The 21,960-nt window shown below is 35.1% G+C and overlaps 2 protein-coding genes and 1 non-coding gene across 5 annotated transcripts; 1 reads left to right on the forward strand and 2 right to left on the reverse strand.

Annotated features, from left to right (window-relative positions):
• Positions 1-218: 218 nt before the first annotated feature.
• BCAT4-2 (methionine aminotransferase BCAT4) lies at positions 219-3,060 on the forward strand. 2 transcript variants are annotated; one of them, XM_033291231.1, is made up of 9 exons: positions 219-455; positions 579-756; positions 1,229-1,405; positions 1,520-1,651; positions 1,744-1,872; positions 2,145-2,261; positions 2,346-2,441; positions 2,537-2,649; positions 2,763-3,060. In XM_033291231.1, the coding sequence occupies exons 1-9, from the start codon at positions 424-426 to the stop codon at positions 2,902-2,904; spliced, it is 1,116 nt and encodes a 371-aa protein (XP_033147122.1). In that variant the 5' UTR covers positions 219-423; the 3' UTR covers positions 2,905-3,060. The 2 variants fall into 2 exon arrangements, with proteins under 2 accessions (XP_033147122.1, XP_009145757.1); XM_009147509.3 differs by having other exon boundaries at positions 1,744-1,839.
• Positions 3,061-4,845: 1,785 nt separating this feature from the next.
• On the reverse strand, positions 4,846-4,925 carry TRNAL-UAG. Its single transcript has one exon. It is a non-coding gene; the product is annotated as a tRNA-Leu (tRNA).
• Positions 4,926-6,069: 1,144 nt separating this feature from the next.
• LOC103869426 (retrovirus-related Pol polyprotein from transposon RE1) lies at positions 6,070-20,312 on the reverse strand. Of its 2 annotated transcripts, XM_033291217.1 has the most exons (4): positions 19,382-19,540; positions 19,195-19,277; positions 17,995-18,851; positions 6,070-17,039 (listed from the first exon to the last, which is right to left on the reverse strand). In XM_033291217.1, the coding sequence occupies exon 4, from the start codon at positions 13,683-13,685 to the stop codon at positions 9,555-9,557; it is 4,131 nt and encodes a 1,376-aa protein (XP_033147108.1). In that variant the 5' UTR covers positions 13,686-17,039; positions 17,995-18,851; positions 19,195-19,277; positions 19,382-19,540; the 3' UTR covers positions 6,070-9,554. The 2 variants fall into 2 exon arrangements, with proteins under 2 accessions (XP_033147108.1, XP_018514710.1); XM_018659194.2 differs by lacking the exon at positions 6,070-17,039 and having other exon boundaries at positions 18,017-18,841; positions 19,148-19,277; positions 19,382-20,312.
• Positions 20,313-21,960: the final 1,648 nt, after the last annotated feature.

Here is a 21,960-nt window from a genome sequence, read left to right on the forward strand (position 1 = left end):
TCTGTGATCTAACTAGGGTTCTTGTTCTTTTTTCGTTAAAGACGTTAGTAAAATAACCGACCAAAAGCTATATAGCACATTAACATCAAGAAATTAATATAGCTACAATGATAATCATACATAATTTTCGAAAAAATATTTGCATACATAAACTTAATCGGATCAGTGAGTGAAGTTGTTTAACAAGAAAAAAAATATCATTTTTCAAAAAAAAAAGAACAAATTATATAAAACTATTAATTTCTAACAAGAAATAATAACCTTTTCACTTTTTCATTTTTTAGCTTAAGTTTAAAATTATTATAAGAAATAATTAAAAGTTGGTTGCAGATGTATATATAAAGAGAAGCACTCCAAAGCCTTAAAGACAGACAACTCAAGTTTCTTACACAAAAGCAACTCGACTATCAAAACAGGAAATCCATGGCTCCTTCTGCGCAATCTCTTCCTACAAGGTAAAATATATCATTGCAAAAAAGTTGTATGCATTAAGAAAAGATTATAATAATCACGCATTTACGTATTTAAGTCTGATAATATGATATATGATTGATGATGATTATTATTTCTTTTAACAGTGTTTCGGATGAGAAATACGCTAATGTGAAGTGGGAAGAATTAGGATTCGGGTTTTGTCGTACCGACAACATGTATGTTGCCAAGTGCAAACATGGAGAGAGTTTCCAAGAGGGGAAGATCGTTCCCTATGCTGATATCCAAATCAGCCCTTGCTCTGCAGTTCTTAACTATGGCCAGGTTTGTTATTAATCAGTAGAGATCAATTAATTAAGAAAACCTATAATCAGAACATGCATCCATCATCACAAATAGAGTTGATATTTTTTAGCATTGCATGCATATTTTACCTATTAATTAGACTTGTAAATTTGACAACATCGTAATATATATAGTATATGATATCAAACAAAATTGTTTGAATTAATGTGTTGTCCCATATGATGATATTGCTATCAATTTATTGTGACCTACGTACAATTGTACAGTTTTGTAGATATAGATGGCACAATAAACTCTCAAGTAAGTGTTTAATTAGATAACTACTATAAACATGTTTAAATTAAAATACATTAATATATATATAACAAAATGAATAGACTGCCCTATAAATTGTACAAGTGAATTTTCTTTTAATATATGAAAAGATGATGGCGGATTGAGTTATGTGCAAGCAAAATATCTGAAATATATGTGGTTTGGACATGAATAGGGCTTATATGAAGGGCTTAAGGCGTACAGGACAGAAGATGGCCGGATTGTTCTATTCCGACCAGACCAAAACGCTCTCCGCCTTCAATCGGGAGCCAACAGACTTTGTATGCCTTATCCCACGGTCGATCAATTCGTCTCCGCCGTTAAACAAGTTGTTCTTGCCAACAAGAAATGGGTATGTACAAAGCTGTGCTCAAACTTCTATACCATATATACATGATAATAAATCTTATGAAAATGAATATATTTTTGAAATATATAATGACTTCTTATAATTTTGTATATATAGATTCCTCCTCCGGGGAGAGGAACATTGTATATCAGACCAATCTTGTTTGGTAGTGGTCCTATACTTGGCTCACTTCCTGTTCCCGATTACACCTTCACAGTGTTTGCATGTCCCGTTGGACGTTATCACAAGGTGAGTGTGTTCTTCTCATTCTCAACATCATCTTTATTATTCTAAACTATAATGTTTTAATGATTTTGGTGAAATTTTGTTTCTTGGTATAGGATAACGCGGGGTTGAACCTGAAAATTGAAGATAAGTTTCGTCGTGCTTTTCCAAGTGGAACCGGTGGTGTGAAGAGTATCACAAACTATTCTCCTGTAAGTTTGAAAGAAATAATCAATTACATAGAGGTCTCTTAGATTATGTTCCAAAATTTATAAACATTATTTTTTAAATTATAGAACTTAAATTCAAAGTATAATCAAAAGTCTACAAATTTAGGTTCTAATTTATACATTTGTTTAAAAATATTAAGATTTTTTAAAAGATCAAACCATGTTTGACCCCTCCAATTCACATGCTAGAAAACGGTCCTGTACTGCCTATAATATTAACATAAGCTGTGTTTTATATTTCTGAACGATTAGTTAATTAAGAATGTAATAAATTTTCGTTGTTGAAGGTTTGGATAACATTAGCAGAGGCGAAAGCGAAAGGTTTCTCTGATGTTTTGTTTTTGGATGCTGCAACTGGCAAAAACGTCGAAGAGCTTTTCGCTTCTAACGTTTTCATAGTCAAGGTAATTAGAAAAAAATAGTCACATAGACGTTTTATTAAGATGTTTAAGTGTACATTATGACCGATATGTAATATTGTGTTGTAGGGAAATGTTGTGTCGACTCCAGAGATTTCAGGAACCATATTGCCCGGAGTCACACGTAAAAGTGTCATCGAATTAACTCGTGATTTCGGCTACAAGGTTTGAATATTAATTTCAACATCATATTTGATACAAGTTTGTAAACAATATTCATTAAATCTGATCATTTGCTTTGATTCTCATCTTTTTAATAGGTTGAGGAACGTGTTGTTCCCGTTGAGGATCTTCTCGATGCCGAAGAAGTTTTCTGCAGTGGAACTGCTGCAATTGTGACAACTATTGCGTCCGTAACCTTCAAGGAGAAAAAGTAATCTTGTTATCAACAAATATACACAATACTATACCAAGAATAGTTTTTTGTGTTTTGTTTTATTTTGTTGACTAAAGAATTGGGTGTATATATATATTCAACACGTACAGGACTGAATTCAAAACAGGTGATAAGACATTGGCTGCGAAGCTCTTTGCGACGTTAACGGATATCCAGATGGGCCGGGTCGAGGATAAGAAGGGGTGGATAGTGGAGCTGACTGATGCCACCAAACCAGGGTTGAAACTTTGAACTTTATTTGAAGCTGTAACTTGACAAATTATATAAGAAACATCAGAAGATGTCTCTCGATCTTTGTGTTTTATCATATTATGTCATGTTGTGATGTATCTTAAAGGGTTGTATGAAATATTATAAATAAAAATCTCATGGCTTTTTAAGTTTTTACTAGTCTCCCTTTAAACTTACTACTAGATTTTGACCCGTGCGGGTGTTTGTTTTCACTTTTCTATATATAAATTATTGTTTTAGAACATAAGTGGTATATATTTTTAATGTTAATCATATACTTAAATATTTATATAACTATTTCTAATACAATAATTTTATAATTTGCATGTTATAATAATTAAATTGTTTAAACCGTATGTATTTACCACTTCTTATTATATATTTATCTTATTGTATTTGCATTTAATTATTAAGCAAATTAATATATTCATGAGAAAATATATTTAAAAATTATTTTGTATTTAATTTATGATAAATTCTGACCCGTCTTTTAAAAATGGATTTCTTTTTACCACTATTTTTATGCTTATTCATTTTAGATAATTTATTATTCTATATATAAAAGTCTAAGATATGTTAATTTTTAGACATGTATTATATAGTTTGTTAATTTTAAGTTGTTCTATCATCATATTATATTTTAAATAAATATATTTATGAAAATAAAATTTATAAATTTATCAATTAATATAATTTTATCATATTTATTTTAGTATAATAATTATATTTTAACATGATCATGACTATAAAGTAGATAAAATAGGATATAATTTATTTATTTTCATTTTTAAACGATAATTTAAGATACATTAAGTTATTGTTTAAATATTTTTACACAGATTTATTAGAATTTTTAAAATATAATATATAAATATATATTATTTTATGATTAAAGAAGTTACAAAGATTTTATATTATTAACTTTAAAGAAATACATGTTAATTTTTATACATGTATTATATAGTTTGATAATGTTAACCCATCTTTCCAACATATTAGATTTTATTTTGAACATAAATATTTTATAATTGCAAAAATAAAATATATAAATATATAATTTTAATACAATTTTATTATATTTAGCGCAATATAATAATTTTATTTTAATATGATTGATTATGATTATATAATAAATAAAATATTATAGATTTTTTTTATTTTTAATTTTATATAACTGAATATATTAATGTATAATAATATTTTAAACTAATTTCGAAATTAATGAAAATATTTAAATATAATTTCAAAAATGAAGATCTTGTAAAAATCTTTTTAAACAGATTTGTTAGAATTTTAAAATAAATATATTTATATTTAAAATGAAAAGATATCAGAAGATATTATGATTAAAATATTTTAAAAATTCTATTTATTATTAGTCTGAATTAAAATGTAATATGAATTTCTATGAATAGGTCCATTAGGTCCATTTTTTAAAAAAATCACACATGAATCAAGGTTGTGACTTCTGTTTTAATATATAAGAGATTTGTTTACACCAAAAATAATTTTATACACCAAAAAAAAACTTACTATTTGTTTACGTGTTTGTGCATAAATAATATGATTTTATCAATTTTGATTAAGGTAATGGATTTTCTATTTAAAATATAGAAACGATAATATTTGTTTTCCAAAATACGATGAATAATGCATGCACCATTCACCAACACGTTACATATACACATTATTTTTTATTTTTTTAGTGCTTTAATTATTCATGGACATTCGATTTCTTTTTCATGTATGTTCACCGTTTACGATCCACCAATCCTTTTGTTATAATTTTTTTTTATTTGCAGATTAATATTTTGCTTTATCAAAAGGAAAAAAAAAAGAAGGAAAACGAACACTTCTTTGGTGAACACCGAAACGAAGTACCTGAATCAAGTAAAGTAGTAAACGTTGTTACCACAAAAATGAATGTAAATAAATAAAATTTGACAGCTGTGGGATTTGAACCCACGCCCTTTCGGACCAGAGCCTAAATCTGGCGCCTTAGACCACTCGGCCAAACTGTCTTTATGTTCAACTAGGGGTTTTCCGGCGCTACGCGCCGGTTTTTCTATTATTAAATAGTTATATTATTAGAATCTTAATTCTTATATAAATTCGATATTTAGGTTTTTCAATGGATATTATGTAGCATCTATATTAATATGTTAAACATGATTAGAATATAATTGGTTCATAACGGAAATCAAATACAAAACCAATTAAACGAACATATATCATGAGTAGGTACGTGCACATTTATTCGAAACCAAAAAACATAACCAAACAAAAAAAAAGTTCATTTTGGGTTTGGATTTTATCAATTATCCAAGAACCAAGGAACTGGAATCGTACGGTGCCCAAATTTCTAAAATATAATATATAAACTTATAAATTAATATCAACTATATTTAGTTTTAAAATAATCAAATAATTCAAAAATACTATTTATAATCTGAAATATCCGAGTTACCAGAATAATTTTAATTTATCCAAAAATTTAAAATTATCTGAATTATCTAAAATTTTATCCGAGAACCTGAAAATCTAATACTTAATCTGAAAACTCAAAATTTGCGACTTTTTAACCTGAACTAACCAAAAAAAAAATAAAACCAAACGGGATCTTAATTATCTCGGATATTAGCCGGTTCATTACTTTGTTACATGAACGAATTGAGAACCAAAACCGGAAACGTCCCAAGTCTACAATCTTTTCCATTTTAAAATGTCTTTTAAAACATTATAATTAATTGGGTTTGATTGTAACTGATTTTAGCGGTCAATTAAAAAATGTTACAAAAATAAATAAACCAAATCTTAAGTAAACATTTAGCAGTCTATAAGTCAAGTATTACATCACACTGATGGCCCTCTATGTTTTTATTTGTTTTTTTCAAAATTTTGTGGGGATTATGTTTCTTTTAGGCAAGCTTTTGGGTCTCTGTCTACCGTAGTTATGTAATACTCTTATATCTACGATCTATATAAGTTACGCTTTATAAAAGATGTTTGTATATTTAATTTATGCAATACCAAGTGTGTATACAGTTATTTATATGTATGCTCATTCCTCTACTCTGCTGTAATGATTTCATTTCAAAACTCTGTTTTTATTAATTTTATACTCATACAGTAAGTATTTCATGTTTTCACATACCGGAAACATACTTGAAGTAAGTTAAAAAATATATAAACGAACTCCTACAATGACTATATATAAAATAATAGATTATAGTCCTAGCTACATCATTCACAATTTACAAATTGCAGAATATGTATAACTTTGTCAAAACAATATTTTTCTTTATTTAAAGTCACTTTTACTTAACCTCATCCACAGAGGTAGAAAACCACATAAGACTCTCAAAGTTACCAATCTGAATTGATCACCGGACTTGAAACGGAGAGCAAAGCGAGCAGACCAGATGCGTCTACGCCAATGACTGCAATATCACATACAGAACATACGCTTTCTTCCTGGGTTGGTAGAAACCGGGCGGTGAAGGACATGACACATCCTTTTGTCCTATGCAGATCGGGATATAAGTTGACCTGCATATCACAAACGGGTTTTTAAGTCGTAGTTAAGCTTGGTTTCATGGGTCATGTTGCGTTTAGGGATTTGCACAACATGTGTAGCTGTAGCCATCTTGGCCTAGCTCGCTAGATTTGGGTTAGTGCCAAAGAATCTTCTGGAAGCAATGGCAAGGTTCTTTGGCTTGTAGGAGACGCCCATTGCAGTAAGCAGTGCGCACCGTAACTGAGGTGGTTGGAGGTTGCAGTAAAGTACAAAATCATCTCAAAATCAACATAAAATTCATGTGGTTTGACCACTTTCAAAGACTATCACAGTCTTATGCATCTGATAAGAGAAATTTTAAGTGGACATATTAAAAACCAACCATTAGTGTTTGCTCATAGTCATAGAAGCTAAAGAGCATTATTGTGATCAATATGCTTATTTCATTGGCTGAATCAGATGGAGAAAAGCATCATCTGCAGGAAATACAATAACACATTGATCAAGCTACAACCATACTAATCATTAGTCCTAAAAAATACTTCACATACACTTAACCGCAATGCAAAATACAATTAAAAAAATTAGCTCCACAAACGACACCTCATAAGAACAAATATAGGTGAAGTATTTTTTAATTACATGGTATCAGTTTTAGGAACGTCAATTTTAGGGATTCTCTTACGCTATAATATAGGTGGAGTATCAGAAATGTAGAAAAGAAAAAAATAATGTTGACCTTTATAAAGAAACATGAACTTGAACTTAAATTTCAAGGCGAGAAAGAATCAGTATCATATTATATCATACTGGCCGAAACAGAATCCAAATGACTAAAATATTTATAGAAAGATAGAAGCAATACCCGTAGATCTTTTGATGCCATGAATGGATTTCAGGGGTTATTTGGAGAGCTTTGGTTTTGTCATTGGATTGTGGAAGAGAAGGTGTTATGAGCTTTCTAAGTAATTTGTTGTCTGAAGTCTGAACAAAGCTAATATTGCCTCTGTACGACAAATTAAAAAAAATGCAGGAAAAACATTAGGAACCACACATGTCACAGGAGAAAGATAAGCATCAATGAAGTAAAAGCAAGCAGGGTAGGAAAAAAAATGCCCAGTATTTGTAGAGGTCAAAATCTGTAACATCTACACAGATAAGCATGTCCATTTACGATAAATTAACAGGCACCGCTGTAACAAATCTTTTTCTTAAAATATAGCAACACCAAAGTTTAATAAGCAAGAGATGGGAAGTCACCATTTTTGTAGGCTGTGTTCCAAGGAATGGATTGTTTGCTAGAGCAAAGTTATGGTCCTCAATTTATAGGATTGAAAATAATGAAGTTGAAAAGACGAGAGATAAGTGAGAATTAAATGAAAGGATTAATGAAAGGAAAACTCAGAATAAATATCAGAGCAAAGATTCTTGGGACGTTACGTTGTCGACTTTCTGTCAAGAGGCAGGGAAGAAGAAGAACGACCAAGAAGAAAAATAACCTAATCATATTTGGGCCTATATTAATCACACAAAAGCCCAACCTATTTGGTGGGACAAACACACAGACGTAAGCGACGCGCTCGCAGAGAAGGGAGAGTGTGAGAAACACCGATCCACTCCCGAGCCGACACATGTCAAAAAAAGCCCCCTCTCTTTTGGTGTCGTGGAGGCTTGTGTGCATCACACAAGTCAACTTTATATATAAAGATAGTTGTTTATATATACTTTATATATCGTCGCTAACTTCGGAATCTAATCTATTAAAACAGAGTCCTATTTGAAATTTACCATGGCATGTTTTAAATTTGGCCTTATTAAAATTGTTGTGACTAAATATATAGACACTCTTATTTCTATAATTTTATTAATGTCATTTTATCTTCTTAACACACCTTTTCCTAATTATTAAATTAGTCATATCTATTAACCAGTTTTCCCAATCAACGAAATTAAACCTATTGTTGCCATATCATCGAAATCTCAACAGCATATCAAAGCCGTCAACGAATCCAAGAAACTGCTAACGATTTCATGATCCTGCTTTAGAGTTTTGACTTTGATCTCAAAACTGACTCAGATAATCATAAACTTCACTGATGTGCTTTCATGTTAATGACTGAACCAAGTATAAGCTGACGACTAAACAACTTTTTATATCTTGGTTGGGTTTTAGAATCTAGGCAAACAATTCCTCTACCAATCGTGTACACCATTTGATCATACCTACCTAACAACTGCTTTCTCTTTGCCATTATACCTGGGGTAGATCTAAGAATCACAAAATGGCAATTGGGGTTGAATCAGCGTTGGAATTGTATCACTGATCTTCATTGCCTTTGGGTTGTTTTTATGGTGGAGACAAAGACAAAACCAAAAGACATTCTTTGATGTTAAAGGTTTGAGAAATTTCTCAGTTTCTTACTTGCATACAATACAACATTCTTAGAAGATTCACTTGAAAGAAACTTATGTTGTAATGGCTTATCAGATGGGCATCATTATGAGGAAGTTTCACTTGGACACCTCAGGAGATTTGGTTTCAGGGAGCTTCAGGTCGTGACAAATAACTTTACCAGTAAAAACCAATTGGGAAAAAGGAGGCTATGGAAATGTATACAGAGGAATACTTGGAGACAGTACGGTGGTTGCAGTGAAAAGTCTTAAAGATGAAAATGCATTAGGAGGGGAAATTCATTTTCAGTCAGAAGTCGAAATTGATCAATTTATCTGTTCTGCATCACACAAACTGAAAAGCTTCTGGTTTATCCTTACATGTCTAATGCAAGCGTCGAGTCTAGAATGATAGGAGCTGGAAGAGGGCTTGTGTTTCCATGAGCAATGTGATCAGAAGATTATTAATCGTGACGTGAAAGCAGCGAATATACTTCTTTATTACTATTGATTACTGTGAAACTATGGTTGGTGATTTTGGTTTGTCAAAACTATAAGATTAGTATTGTGAAAGCTTAAGTTTATTGATGTCTACAGCTCTCTATTTATACAAGTCGAGATCAAGAGATAGAGTCAAGTCGACCTTATCTAATGCTCATGGTTATCTATAAGATAAATACAATCTGTTATATTAAACTATAGTTATCTTGATAATGATACATCATTATCCTAACATCCCCCCTCAAGACGGAGCACGGTTAGTGAGACCGATCTTGGAGAAGAGGAGTTGAAACCGGTTCCTTGGTAGCGGTTTGGTGAGTCCATCAGCAAGCTGGTCTTTGGAAGACACATGGGACACTCTGAGAGTACCATTCTGAACTTGTTCCCTGATGAAATGAAAGTCAAGGGCAAGGTGCTTCATACGAGAATGGAATACAGGATTTGCACTGAGATAAGTGGCTCCAACATTGTCACAGTAAATCGTAGGAGTGGAGCTGATTGGAATGTGAAGCTCGCGAAGTAACATGTAAAGCCATCGAACCTCCGCAGCAGCAGCAGAGACTGCTCTATATTCAGCCTCAGTCGAGGATCGCGCTACGCCTGTTTGTTTCTTTGCAGACCATGATATTGGATGTTGGCCAAAGAATACAACGTATGCACCAGTAGAGGTGTAATCATCCTTGTTGCCACCCCAATCTGCATCGGAATAAGCATGGAGAGAGAGAGAACTGTTGCGCGAAAGAAAGATTCCTGAGACATACGTGCCAGCCAAGTAACGTAGCACTCTCTTAGCCGCCAACCAGTGAATGTCTGAGGGCTTGTGCATGAATTGAGAGAGTTTGTTGACAGCCAGAGCAATGTCTGGTCGTGTTAGGAGAAGATACTGCAAGCTGCCTACGACGTTTCTGTATTCCGAAGGATCATCCAATGTAGTGCCATCTCTTATAGAAAGCGATGTAAAAGCACACATCGGTGTTGGAACTGGCTTAGCATGCGTCATGTTGGTGCGATGAAGAAGATCAGCAATGTACTTTCGTTGAGAGAGGTGAATGCCCTGAGACGTGCGCAGTACCTCAATGCCTAGGAAGTATCCCAAGTCGTCAAGATCTTTAAGTGAAAAGCGGCGAGACAGGGTGCTGATGATGTCACGAATGCGCGAGAGAGAGTTGCCAGTAACCACAATGTCATCGACATAAATTAGTATGAAGATCACAATGCCACGATCATGCAGGAAGAACAGAGACGCGTCAGCCACTGAGTTTCTGAACCCAAGACTGAGAAGATATGTTTTTAACTCTGTGTACCAAGCACGAGGTGCTTGTTTGAGGCCGTAGAGGGCTTTGTTGAGTTTGCACACGTGAGTCGGTTTATCTTTGTCAATGAACCCTGATGGCTGAACCATGTATACATCTTCAGTGAGAGTGCCCTGAAGAAATGCATTGTTGATGTCGAGTTGCTTGAGAGGCCAGTCATATTTTGCTGCAAGACCAAGGAGAAGCCGGATTGTTGGAGATTTGATGACGGGGCTGAAGGTCTCATGGTAGTCTATTCCTGGACGTTGATGATATCCTTTTGCTACCAGTCTGGATTTAAGTGATTTCTCAGTCCCATCAGGATTGTATTTGTACCTGAAGATCCATCTGTTGCCAACTAGATTTGTCGCTTCTTCAGCTGGAACTAGATCCCAAGTGTTGTTAGCGACCTGAGCATTGAACTCTGCGGTTGCAGATTTGCGCCAGCGGTCATCAGCCAGAGCCTGAGTGATAGTCTGTGGTTCGACGTATGGAGCCAGGGCTGTTGTCAAGCCATACTTTGGATTTGGCTTCACAATGTTGTTCCGAGATCTTGTTGTCATAGCATGTTGTGTTTGTTGAGGAGTAGCTGCTGTGGGAGGAGCAGTGGACGTAGCCGGCGCTGTTGTTGTTGTTGGTGGTGGAGCAGCAGATGTAGTCATTGTTGGAGGGGTCGTTGTTGAAGTAGGACCAGTTTCTGGTGAAGACTCTTCCACGGTTACCTGTTGCTGACCCAGAGGTTCCACCGTTGGAACCCACGCTAGCTCCTCTGGTTCTGTTTCTGTAGAAGAAGAGACATTGGCACTTAGGGAAACAAAGGGAAACTTATTTTCAACAAAAGTGACATGCCGTGAGACATAGACTCGAGAAGTGGAAGGATCAAAACAAAAATAGGCACTTTGAGTGAGAGAATAGCCAAGAAAGACACAAGGAGTGGAACGTGGTTCCAGTTTATGAGATGTGTACGGTCGCAGCCATGGGTAGCAGAGGCACCCAAAGATCTTCAGCTTAGTGTAGTTGGGTGTAGTTCCAAAGAGTCGAGTGTATGGATTGTCCATTGAGAGTACTTTTGTTGGCATTCTGTTGATCAAGTACACTGCTGCAGCAAACGCATATGTCCAGTATTCAGTGGTGATGGAAGCGTGAGTAAGAAGCGAGAGACCTGTTTCGACGATGTGTCTGTGGCGTCTCTCAGACAAACCATTGTGCTCCGGTGTGTGTGGTGGTGTGGTGAGATGAGAGATGCCGTGCTGCGCAAGAAATGGTCGGAGTGCAATGTATTCACCGCCGTTGTCACTGTAAAGCGTTGTGATCTTTGTCTGGAACTGATTCTCGACCAGCTCCTTAAACTTGATGAATGTGGCTGCAACCTGAGACTTTAGTTTCAAAGGGAAGAACCACATGTATCGAGTATAGTGATCAACCAAGAGTAAGTAGTATTTGTAACCATCAAAAGAGAGAGTGGGAGAGGACCAAACATCTGAGAAAAGTATTTGTAATGGTCGAGAAGAAGTGATAGAAGTTTCATGGAATGGCAATTTATGACTCTTATTAATGGAACAAGCATTGCAATGAAAAGAAGTTGAAGAACGACAAGAAAAGCCAGGAGAAAAACAAGAAGAAATATGCTGTAAAATCGGAAAAGCCGGATGTCCTAGTCTGTGGTGCCAGTCTGAGAACGATGATGATACAGCAGAGAAAGCTAGAGGAGTGCGTGAGTCATTGGTGGGCCATTCGTATAGATTGCCATTAACTGGCGCGGTCAGCACCGGTGTTCCCGTTGGAAGGTCCTTCACCTGAAACATATTTGGAAAGAATTCCACAGAGGCATTGTTAGTTTTGCAAAACCGGTTAACAGAGATCAAATTCTTTTGCATAGATGGAGCATAAAGAACATTATTAAGATTAAAGTTCTTAGATGGAGTTTGAAGAGAGAGTGAACCGGTGTGTGTGATGGGAAGATTGGCTCCATTCCCAACCACTATGCCATCGGATCCTACATATGGCATGTGTGCAGCCATGTTGTTGAGATCAGTCGTAACATGGTGAGAGGCTGCACTGTCCATTAGCCAAGCGTCAGGTTGTTGATTTGTCATGTACGCTGTATTGGCAAAAGGTCGCCACTGAGATTGCTGAACATTTTGCTGCGGTGAGTTGGTGGCTATGACTCTAAATGAGGGACACCTTTGGGCGCTGTGTCCTTGAACTCCACAGGCCTGGCACCGTCCAAGGTATGGACGGGATGGACGAGGAGAATTACCGCCTTGTCTTGGGATAGAGGATGGTCGCCAGTTGTTGTTGTTGTTACGATTGTTAGTGTTGTAGTTGTTGTTGTTGCTCATGTTGTTGTTGCTTCGTATGGTGGTATTAGCCGTGACTGGAAAAGCTGGTGTTGCTGGTTGATCACAGACAATCATAGCCTCGCGGTTGAGAAGTTTTTCCGTGAGTTCAGAAAAGGAGATCAGGTGATCCCGGCCATTGATCGCATCAACTTCAGCTTTGTATTCCTCAGAAAGACCCGCTAGAATTTGTTCTATCAGATCTTCAGGATCAATTGGTTTGCCAAGGAGTGCGAGTTCATCTGATTTAGTCTTGATGAGACGTAGATACTCACTGATGGTTTTTGTACCTTTGGTGCAGCTTTTGACTTGAAACTTTAGTTGTTTGATGTGTCCGCGAGTTGGTGTGCCAAAGATGAGATTGAGTGTGCTCCAAACTTCGTGCGTGGTTGTAGCACTTGCAACGAGTGGTTGGACAGGAAGGGATATAGCACCAATGATGGCACTGTATAGAAGTCTGTCTTGACGTCTCCACGGTTGGTACGCCGGGTTAGGCTCTGCGAGTCCGTTGTTGATGATGACGGCCTCAGGAGTGGATTCTGTTTTCTCAAGGAAGACGTGGAGTTCGTGACCTTCAAGGAGTGCTTGAATTTGTCTGCTCCACATGAGGTAGTTGGTATTTGTCAATCGTGTAACGTTTGACATGTTTACTGCAAGTAGTGAGTTTGCAGGGTTTGCTGGATCATATACTGCGGTGCGTGTAGCAGTGGCAGTTGTGAGAGAGCTGCTTTGATCAGACATGTTCGTCGGTTTTGGTTTAGCGTGAAGAAAAGGAAAAGAAAAATTAGGTAATTTGGATCGAGAATTGCTCTGATACCATATAAGATTAGTATTGTGAAAGCTTAAGTTTATTGATGTCTACAGCTCTCTATTTATACAAGTCGAGATCAAGAGATAGAGTCAAGTCGACCTTATCTAATGCTCATGGTTATCTATAAGATAAATACAATCTGTTATATTAAACTATAGTTATCTTGATAATGATACATCATTATCCTAACAAAAACTCTTGGATCACCAAGATTCTCATATCACAACCGCAGTTAGAGGCACGGTTTGTCACATTCCTCCTGAATATCTATCAACTGATCAATCCTCTGAGAAAAACGATGTTTTCAGGTTTGGGGTTCTTCTTCTTGAGCTTAAACGAGAAAAAAAGTTCTTAAGTTTGATAAAGCGTCTAACCATAAAGGTGCTATGCTTGATTGAGTTAAAAAGATACATCAAGAGAAGAAACTTGAGGTGTTTATGGGTAAAAAAATTGCTCAAGAAGAAGAGCTCTGATGAGATTGAGTTATAAGAAATGGTTAGAGTAGCTTTATTGTGCACACAGTTTTTTCCTGGACATAGACCAAAAAGGTCAAAAGTTTGAATGCTCGCAGAAAATGGACTTGCCGAGAGATGAAAAGCTTCTTTAAAAATCAGACGGTTAAAAACCCTGAAAGAAGATGTTTATGTTTCTTGAATCTGACGGCTTCCTGTTTCCTTCTTTTCATTTGTATAATACGTATAATATAAGGTTTTTTTTGCTGGTAATATTGTCTCTGTAATTATATAGGTTAAATTATTATGTAAATTTGATCCCAAAAAAAAAAATATTATGTAAGAAGTTTTGATTTATTGTACTAAAGAGTTATAGGGTTAGATGATAGTTGTTTCCTTGAATTTCAAAGTTTAGCGTTTAGAATTCAAGTTTGACTGTTTGAGAATGCAACTTATTATATTTATACCAAAAAACTAAAAAAATTAAACTGAAGTACCACATATGCGTTAGCTTTTTGACTATTGAGTTGGGTACGTTTACAATTGTTTTTGTGGTATAAATATAATAAGTTGCATTCTCAAACTTGAATTCGAAACGCTTACAATTGTTTTGGGTACGTTTACAATTGTTTTGTCATTCTTTTCAACCTACCAACCCACAAAATTAAATTCTAATTTGCCATATTCCTATACGTTTAAGACCATTCAAATAAATGTGTGTTTAATAAATAATGAAATTGTAAAATATAATTAAATTTAACGCCAATTTATCTCTATTTATTTTAAAATTTAAATCAATGTTACTTTTAATTATAAAAGTAACTATTTTTAAATTAACTAAATTTTAGAGATGATATAATGTATTACTAATTAAATTAACTAAATTTTTACTCGGGCTTTGAAAGGATAAAATTATTTTAATTTAAAGAAAATAAGCATCAATACTTGAAAATATGTAATTTTTATGTGTATAATTAATTTAAATTTAATTTATAGTATACATAATAAATGTATTTTTTTAAATTAAGAGAATAATTAAATAAAATTAAATATGTAATGAATATAAACTGAAAATATTCTTTGTACATACTTCAGTCACCAATTCATCTCTCAAACTTGATGATAATTGTTTTTTAAAGATAACTATATTACAATTATTAAAACCCCATTTCCTTCCTTATAAATTAATCGACAATAGTATTCTCAATCTATTTAACTTCCTTATAATTAGTTTCAACAACTACCAATATATAGTGATTGATTACCTAAAATACATCTACTTAATCCTTATTTAGACAAAAAAATTTTACTTCAAAATGATAATGGTATATTCTGATCATAGCTGTTGAATATACATCTTAACTCTATTATATACATGCACAAAATTAGCATATATTTTATAATATGGTATATAATCTTGAGATATACCGATTCCCTACACATAATTTACATATAAGGACAGTAAAATATAGCTACCTAAATTAGAATCAAGATCAAAAACTCTATATTTATGTTCAGATCTATACCCTCGAATTGAAGACAAAATTTTATCAGGTTCCTAACATTGTTATTTGAACCAAACGAAAATAACAAAACCCAATCAAACCCAAAATTATAAATAACCATGCCACTACTATATTTCTTGAACCAAAAAAAATCTATAATCGGACCAGAACCAAACTAAAAACCAAAAAATACAATTTTGACGCAAACCGAAATTTAGAAATTATCATCAAATTATAATTTTTTTATTTAAAAACAGATATTATATATATATATATATATTAATATAAAAAATCCCGCGCAACAGCGCGGGTTAGAATCTAGTTTAATTTTAAAATTTTGGCTTAATTTGAAATAATTAGTAGTATCGATTATCTTATGGAAAAAACAATGATTCGGTAATATAAAACTCCTGTATGAATTTTATAAACAGACCTTTCTCCTAGCAATATAATTTTTAAAACTATTTGCAAATTTTGATACTTTTGGTTGCACACCCTGTTCAAAAACGCGGCCGTCTAAGCATTGTTTGGAGGTTGATCGCGGCGAATATGCCCAAAACGGTGTTGGCCGTTGATCTGCACAAGACTGCCTAATTCTCGCGTTGGCCGTCTAATTTCCGCCTAATTCTCCCCTAGATCGCCTAAGTTTTTTTTCTCTTTTCGTCCGTGTAAAATTAAAACACGGTTGATTATTTTTTACTCATTATTGATAGATTTTTCATTACTAAATAATTATAATTAGCTATCAAACCCAAAACAAACACATAATTACTTCATTTAAGAATTTTTTCGTACCAAACACACCATAATCTAAATGTTCGACGAATCAAAAAGAGGCTGTTTAAAATTATATATAAAAAATTATATAATTATGTCTAAAAACATGTGTCATCATGTTTAAAATTAGCTAATTATATTATAAATATATTAAATTGTATTTAAAACTAGGATCCGCGTAATCTTCGAGTACTCCCCGATTTTTTGGTAACTCGCTAGGTCTGAGATTGCCTCCGACTAGCGCCTAACGTATTCCAAACGGGAGTTGGACATCAGCCACGTAGCCACCCTTCTTTAGGTTTGTCCAATCTATGGGCTATGAAACTTCAATAATCTCATCACTATCACTCAAAACGTTTTTTGCTTCACCAATGTTATTCCAAGAAGCCCTGTTTTCAAGTATACAAACCAAGAATTGCCCATAACGAATCCTGGAACGAGGTTGGGCTAGACCCATTGGTTTATGACGATGAGATCACTGTGCAAACCAGATGATCAGTACTGAAAACCAGATGATCAGTACTGATTGTGACATGTTTACATGTTTGGACTCAGGGCCAGCCCTGGGCTAAAGCCTATAAACCAAAGACTTTGGGCGTCAAAAAATAAAAGATATTTAGGAGCACCATTTATCAGATGCTTCGCCTTGATCTAGTGACCTGGGAGGGTTGTCTTTCTTCCTACTGTTGTCGTGTTCGGGGTTCGACACCAGCGTCGCTGTCTTCCTTTTTTGTTGATAAAAACTTTCCTTTTTTTTATATATACTAAGGATTTTGTTACTTTTTCTAGTATCATTAGTTTTCTTTTCTTGACTAAACATCTCTACTTTTTTTTTCTTATGTGTTACAGTCAATAGTATATTACTAGATAAGAAATTTATTTAAAACAAATCTACTTTATCAAGACATTTTTTCCATTTTTTCTTTTTTTATCTTTGTCGGCTAATATTTGCTAGAATAAATGTATAAACAAGAAATATTACAATAATTAACTTGAATTATAGATTGTTCATATTCCACAATAAAATTGTGATTGGTTATAGTAGGAATAGCTGCATCTTTTATTATTTCTTATTTTCTTCTTTTGTTAAGTTTTTGAATTTTTTTTGAAATTCAAACACCTAAAATTATCATAGGTTCTGATATTCAACGAAACTCTATGAAATCTCAATTAAAATTTATAAAGTGAAATTGATGTTAAAGTGATTTATAATATGTTTTGCTCTATTTTATAAATTTATATTTTTTTTTTGCTTTCAGAATTTGTAAGAAAGTTTTTAAGAAATAAAATTAACAAAGTGAAACTGTAAACATAAAGAGAATAAACTTACAAGATGAGTTGCAGATAATGTTTCGATGTTTTTATTTTAAAAACTTGTTTTAATAATATTTGGTATTATTGTGGTTACATGTTTAAAGTATAGTAAAATTTAATTATGGTTAAACGGCAGTATTTTTATCGTCCGTTTTAGGCGTCATACGAGTCCGGACCGGCACTGTTTAGACTTAGGATATGAATAGGATAGGATAATGACATAAGAAGTTGCTTCTGTGGAAGTTTAGCTGTACATAAAAACATATAAACAATCTTAATAATGATGACATCCACATTCTTAAAAAAAATTGCCAGCTAATTCCTAACGCTACCTCAGAAAAAAAAACATTTTCCAGAAGAAAAGAAAAATTGTGAGTGAAAGACAACTCATGAATTGGTAAAACGACAAAGCAATAGACGTCAAACGACACCAAGCTGGCTTTGCTGTCTCAGCTCTTTCCTTAGCTTCTGTGAAAACAGCCTGCAAGCATCCAAACTCAGATCCACCGCCGCAGCTAACGCCACGTGCGCTGCTGCATCCTCCGTGCATGTCACGTGCGTTACACCCACTTCCACCTCCGGTTTGCTCTGTTTCCCCACTCCTTCCACCGAAGCCGACATCACGAACCCTCTGCTCTGCGCCGGATGCTGCGGCAGTAGATATCCAAAATCCGACCCGGACCCCGATCCTGGTCTCGACCCGGAGCTGGAACCGGATCCGAGATCCAAACTTCCCTGAGGACTCGTTGTCGGCGTCGATCCCACCGTGGTTGTCCCGCCGGTGACGTCAATAACAAAACTCCCGCCATTTTTCAAACTTATAGACGACGACGCGGAGACCTCGGTGGCGATTCCGTCTTGGAAGAGCTCAAAACGGTAACCGAGTGAATCAGAGTAACCAGCTTCACGCCACGCCTCTAGTCGTCCCCATGGCTTCCACGTGCAACCGTCTGGTCGGAGAATAAGCCACGCGCCGGGACTCGATCGCGTCACGCGGTTCGAACCGGGGGACGGAACGAAAGGTGTGACCATAGAAGCAGAGCCGGGCCTGTAAAAATTGGGGCCCCATTCAAAATTTTTTTTCAATCAAATAAATACATTAAAAAAATTTATTATACATATTTTATATAATTTCACATTATATTTATTTATACCTTATTTAATATTTCGACTGTTATATATATATATATTCAAAAAGTTATATTTTGTTATGTATTATATCAAAAAAACTTAATAAAAAAGGCAAATATATAGACTTTTTTTTAAATTTGGAGCCCTTAAAATGTTGGGGCCCCATTCAAATGTTTCACAATAATGGGCTCAGGTCCGGCCCTGCATAGAAGCCATCGCTACGGGTGACCCGGAGAGATCGTGGACCGTTACCGACCAACCTTTTCTCTCTTTCGACGGTTGTTCCTTCTCAGATTTCATCGACGATATGCAACTACTCCTCGTTTCAGACATCATTGACGAACTGCATAATTAATAACAAAAATCAATTAATGATAATAAAAATATTTCTTGCTATCAAAGTAAAGAATATATCTGAAAAAGGAAATGTTTCTATTTATAACTAACCTGTGAAGAAGATTCCGATCGCCGGAACTAGAGTTTCTAGCGCCGAACTTGCAAGTGAAGACAGCTTGTTTAGTGTTTCCTTGTACTTGGAAAACCTGAGGGCTACACTCTGGCTCACCGTCGAACTGAAATACGAATCTCGGGTCGGGTTCAACCCGTACGCTAACGTGGAGCTCCGGATCCGATCCAGTTTTATTCCTCCTTTTCCCCCTCAAAGCAACCCATCCGTTGTGTGCCAAACACGTCTTCGTCTCCGCAGCTTTCAAATCCAGCGAAACCTCGAACCGTCCGAGCAGCTTCTCACTCGCGGAAGCGAGTCCACACGACGCGCCGGTAACGTCGTTCCCGCGTGAGTATGTCTCGACGGAGAGGACGCTTAACTTAGGCTTCTTCAAGGAGGCCTCGATCTGAGCTTTGCTTAGACTGAAGCAAGCTGCGACGGTTGAGCAACGAGACTCGGATTCAGATTCGGTTCGGAAGATAACCGGAACAGTAACGATCTGGCGAGGGAAGCTCTTGAATTTGATTTTGCAGTAGCAGTTAGGAGCTGATGTGGAGGAAGTATTGATTTCGGAAACAGACGGTTCAGATGAAGTAGACGACGACTGCGCCGGGAATCTAACGGCTAAGTTCCCGACTATGATCCGTACGAAAGAGCACGGATCCATTTGAATTCGAGATTGGTGAGAGAGCTAAAGCAAACACGATTAAGGTTTGAGAGAAAGAGATGCTGAGTGAAGAAAGAAAAGAGAAGAAGGTATAAAAATGGAATGAGTTGAGAAATAGAAACAGCCTGGAAAATAGCTGGGGATTGTATATTGAAATAGTAATTAAATAAAATATATTATATTTGGTTGAACGAAAATAAAAAGATTCTGTGGGGTCAATGTGAAACAATGAGCTTTTACCTTCTTCACCTATCAGATTCCAGAGAGGCAGAGTTAATTTTTCTGTTCATTCCTTCTTGTTTCAAATCTTTTTATTTTATTTGTTTCCATATTTTCTCAAGTCTTGTTTTTGAACTGAAAAATTGTTTAGGTAGCTGTATGATTCATGCAATCGTAATAAATTGCTTTGCTGGGATATGTATACCATTACTAAACAGTGGAAACAAATATTTCTGTTGATTTCGATATGATTTTGAACTCATATGCAAAAATTATTAATAACAGGAACAAAAAATAATCTATTATATAATAGGAGAGTTTCTCTCCCCCTGATGCGACACGTCAGCGGTCTGTGGGTCCCACTTTTTAAAAGTGTGAAAAAATGTCAAATATATGGCTCAAACCCAGGTTATTGAAATATAAAAATCCACAATTATACCACTGCACTAAAGGATACTTTGTACATTGATGGCCGAAACTAATATATATTATGAAGGTCGGAAACTAATATAACATTATGGACCCCACCTTTTTTTTTTTAAATTGATGGGTAACGAATGGACTTCGACAAAATGGGCTTTGGGCTTATTGATTTTCTGTTTATTAGGCTTTGTATCTGCCCAAAGTGGTGATACAGACAAAGCTAAGAAGATTAGGAAAGCCGCCATCTTCACCATCTCCTTCGTCGCTTGCGATTCCCCTTCTGGCAATCAGTTATTATGGTCGATCTTTAAGGCTCTACGCACGTTTTGCGCCTACCAAACGCTTAGTTTCTGCTCTAACGCCTTCAGAGCTCTCATATATATAGAATCCCTCGAGGTATAAGCTCCATCTTGTCTCAAACTTTTCTTTCTCAGTTTTCCGTTCGCTTTACTTTCTCACATCCGTCGCGAAAATGACTTATCCAGCTGCTCCAGCCGCTTCAGCCACCATTGCCGCCGTTCCCTTCTCCACCTTCAACTCTCTCCGCCTTGGAAGGTCCACTCAGTCCATTGTTGGTCGGCTCATCCGATTCTAGGATTCTAGGAATATTAACAAGAATGGAGAGTTTATGGGCATCACCATTCTCCTCCTTGATGAACTGGTGATGATTGTTTCTAACTTATTTTTTATAACTTTAACTCTGCTTTGCTTATTCTTTGTACATATATGAAACGTGTCTTCATGTTTTTGTTTTGGTTTTGTCTATGGATTTTTTTATGAACAACTAATGATTTTTCTCTGTTTTTCTTACAGGATTCTGTGATCCACGGTTTCATCCCTGCAATCTCCAAACAAAACATGAAAACTGAATGAATTATGTTTTTAGCAACCGAATCTAAAAGAAATAAAAGACATCTTACTTAATAAATTAAAACCTTTTCTTTTGCAGATTCCAACGACGATGAAGCACCCGAGGACCAACGACAATGGAATGATGCGGACGAAGCCTAACTGATGTAAGTAAACTCCTCTTCAATAACGCATCACACTATTATCGCTCCCCAATCTCACAAACTTAAGCTCTAATCATGCGAGGGATCCCACAGGTGATGCTGTCCCGACAACGGAGAAAAAAAAAGAAAGATAACCTAACGTTTTTTTTATTTTCAGTTTTTAAGTTCAAATCATGTTTTAGACATAGAACCCAACATAATTTGAGCCCAAACATTTTAAACCCACAATTACTTTTTCATAATGTAAAAACGTCAA

Source organism: Brassica rapa, chromosome A05, assembly GCF_000309985.2.
Source record: "Brassica rapa cultivar Chiifu-401-42 chromosome A05, CAAS_Brap_v3.01, whole genome shotgun sequence".
NCBI lineage: Eukaryota > Viridiplantae > Streptophyta > Magnoliopsida > Brassicales > Brassicaceae > Brassica > Brassica rapa.

Excerpts from the sequence above, each read along its gene's own strand:
- BCAT4-2 (XM_033291231.1), top strand. The coding sequence starts at position 424 with ATGGCTCCTTCTGCGCAATCTCTTCCTACAAG. Across the intron at positions 456-578 it reads GCGCAATCTCTTCCTACAAG|TGTTTCGGATGAGAAATACG; the intron begins GTAAAATATATC and ends TTCTTTTAACAG. Across the intron at positions 1,406-1,519 it reads TTCTTGCCAACAAGAAATGG|ATTCCTCCTCCGGGGAGAGG; the intron begins GTATGTACAAAG and ends TTGTATATATAG.
- LOC103869426 (XM_033291217.1), bottom strand. The coding sequence starts at position 13,685 with ATGTCTGATCAAAGCAGCTCTCTCACAACTGCCACTGCTACACGCACC.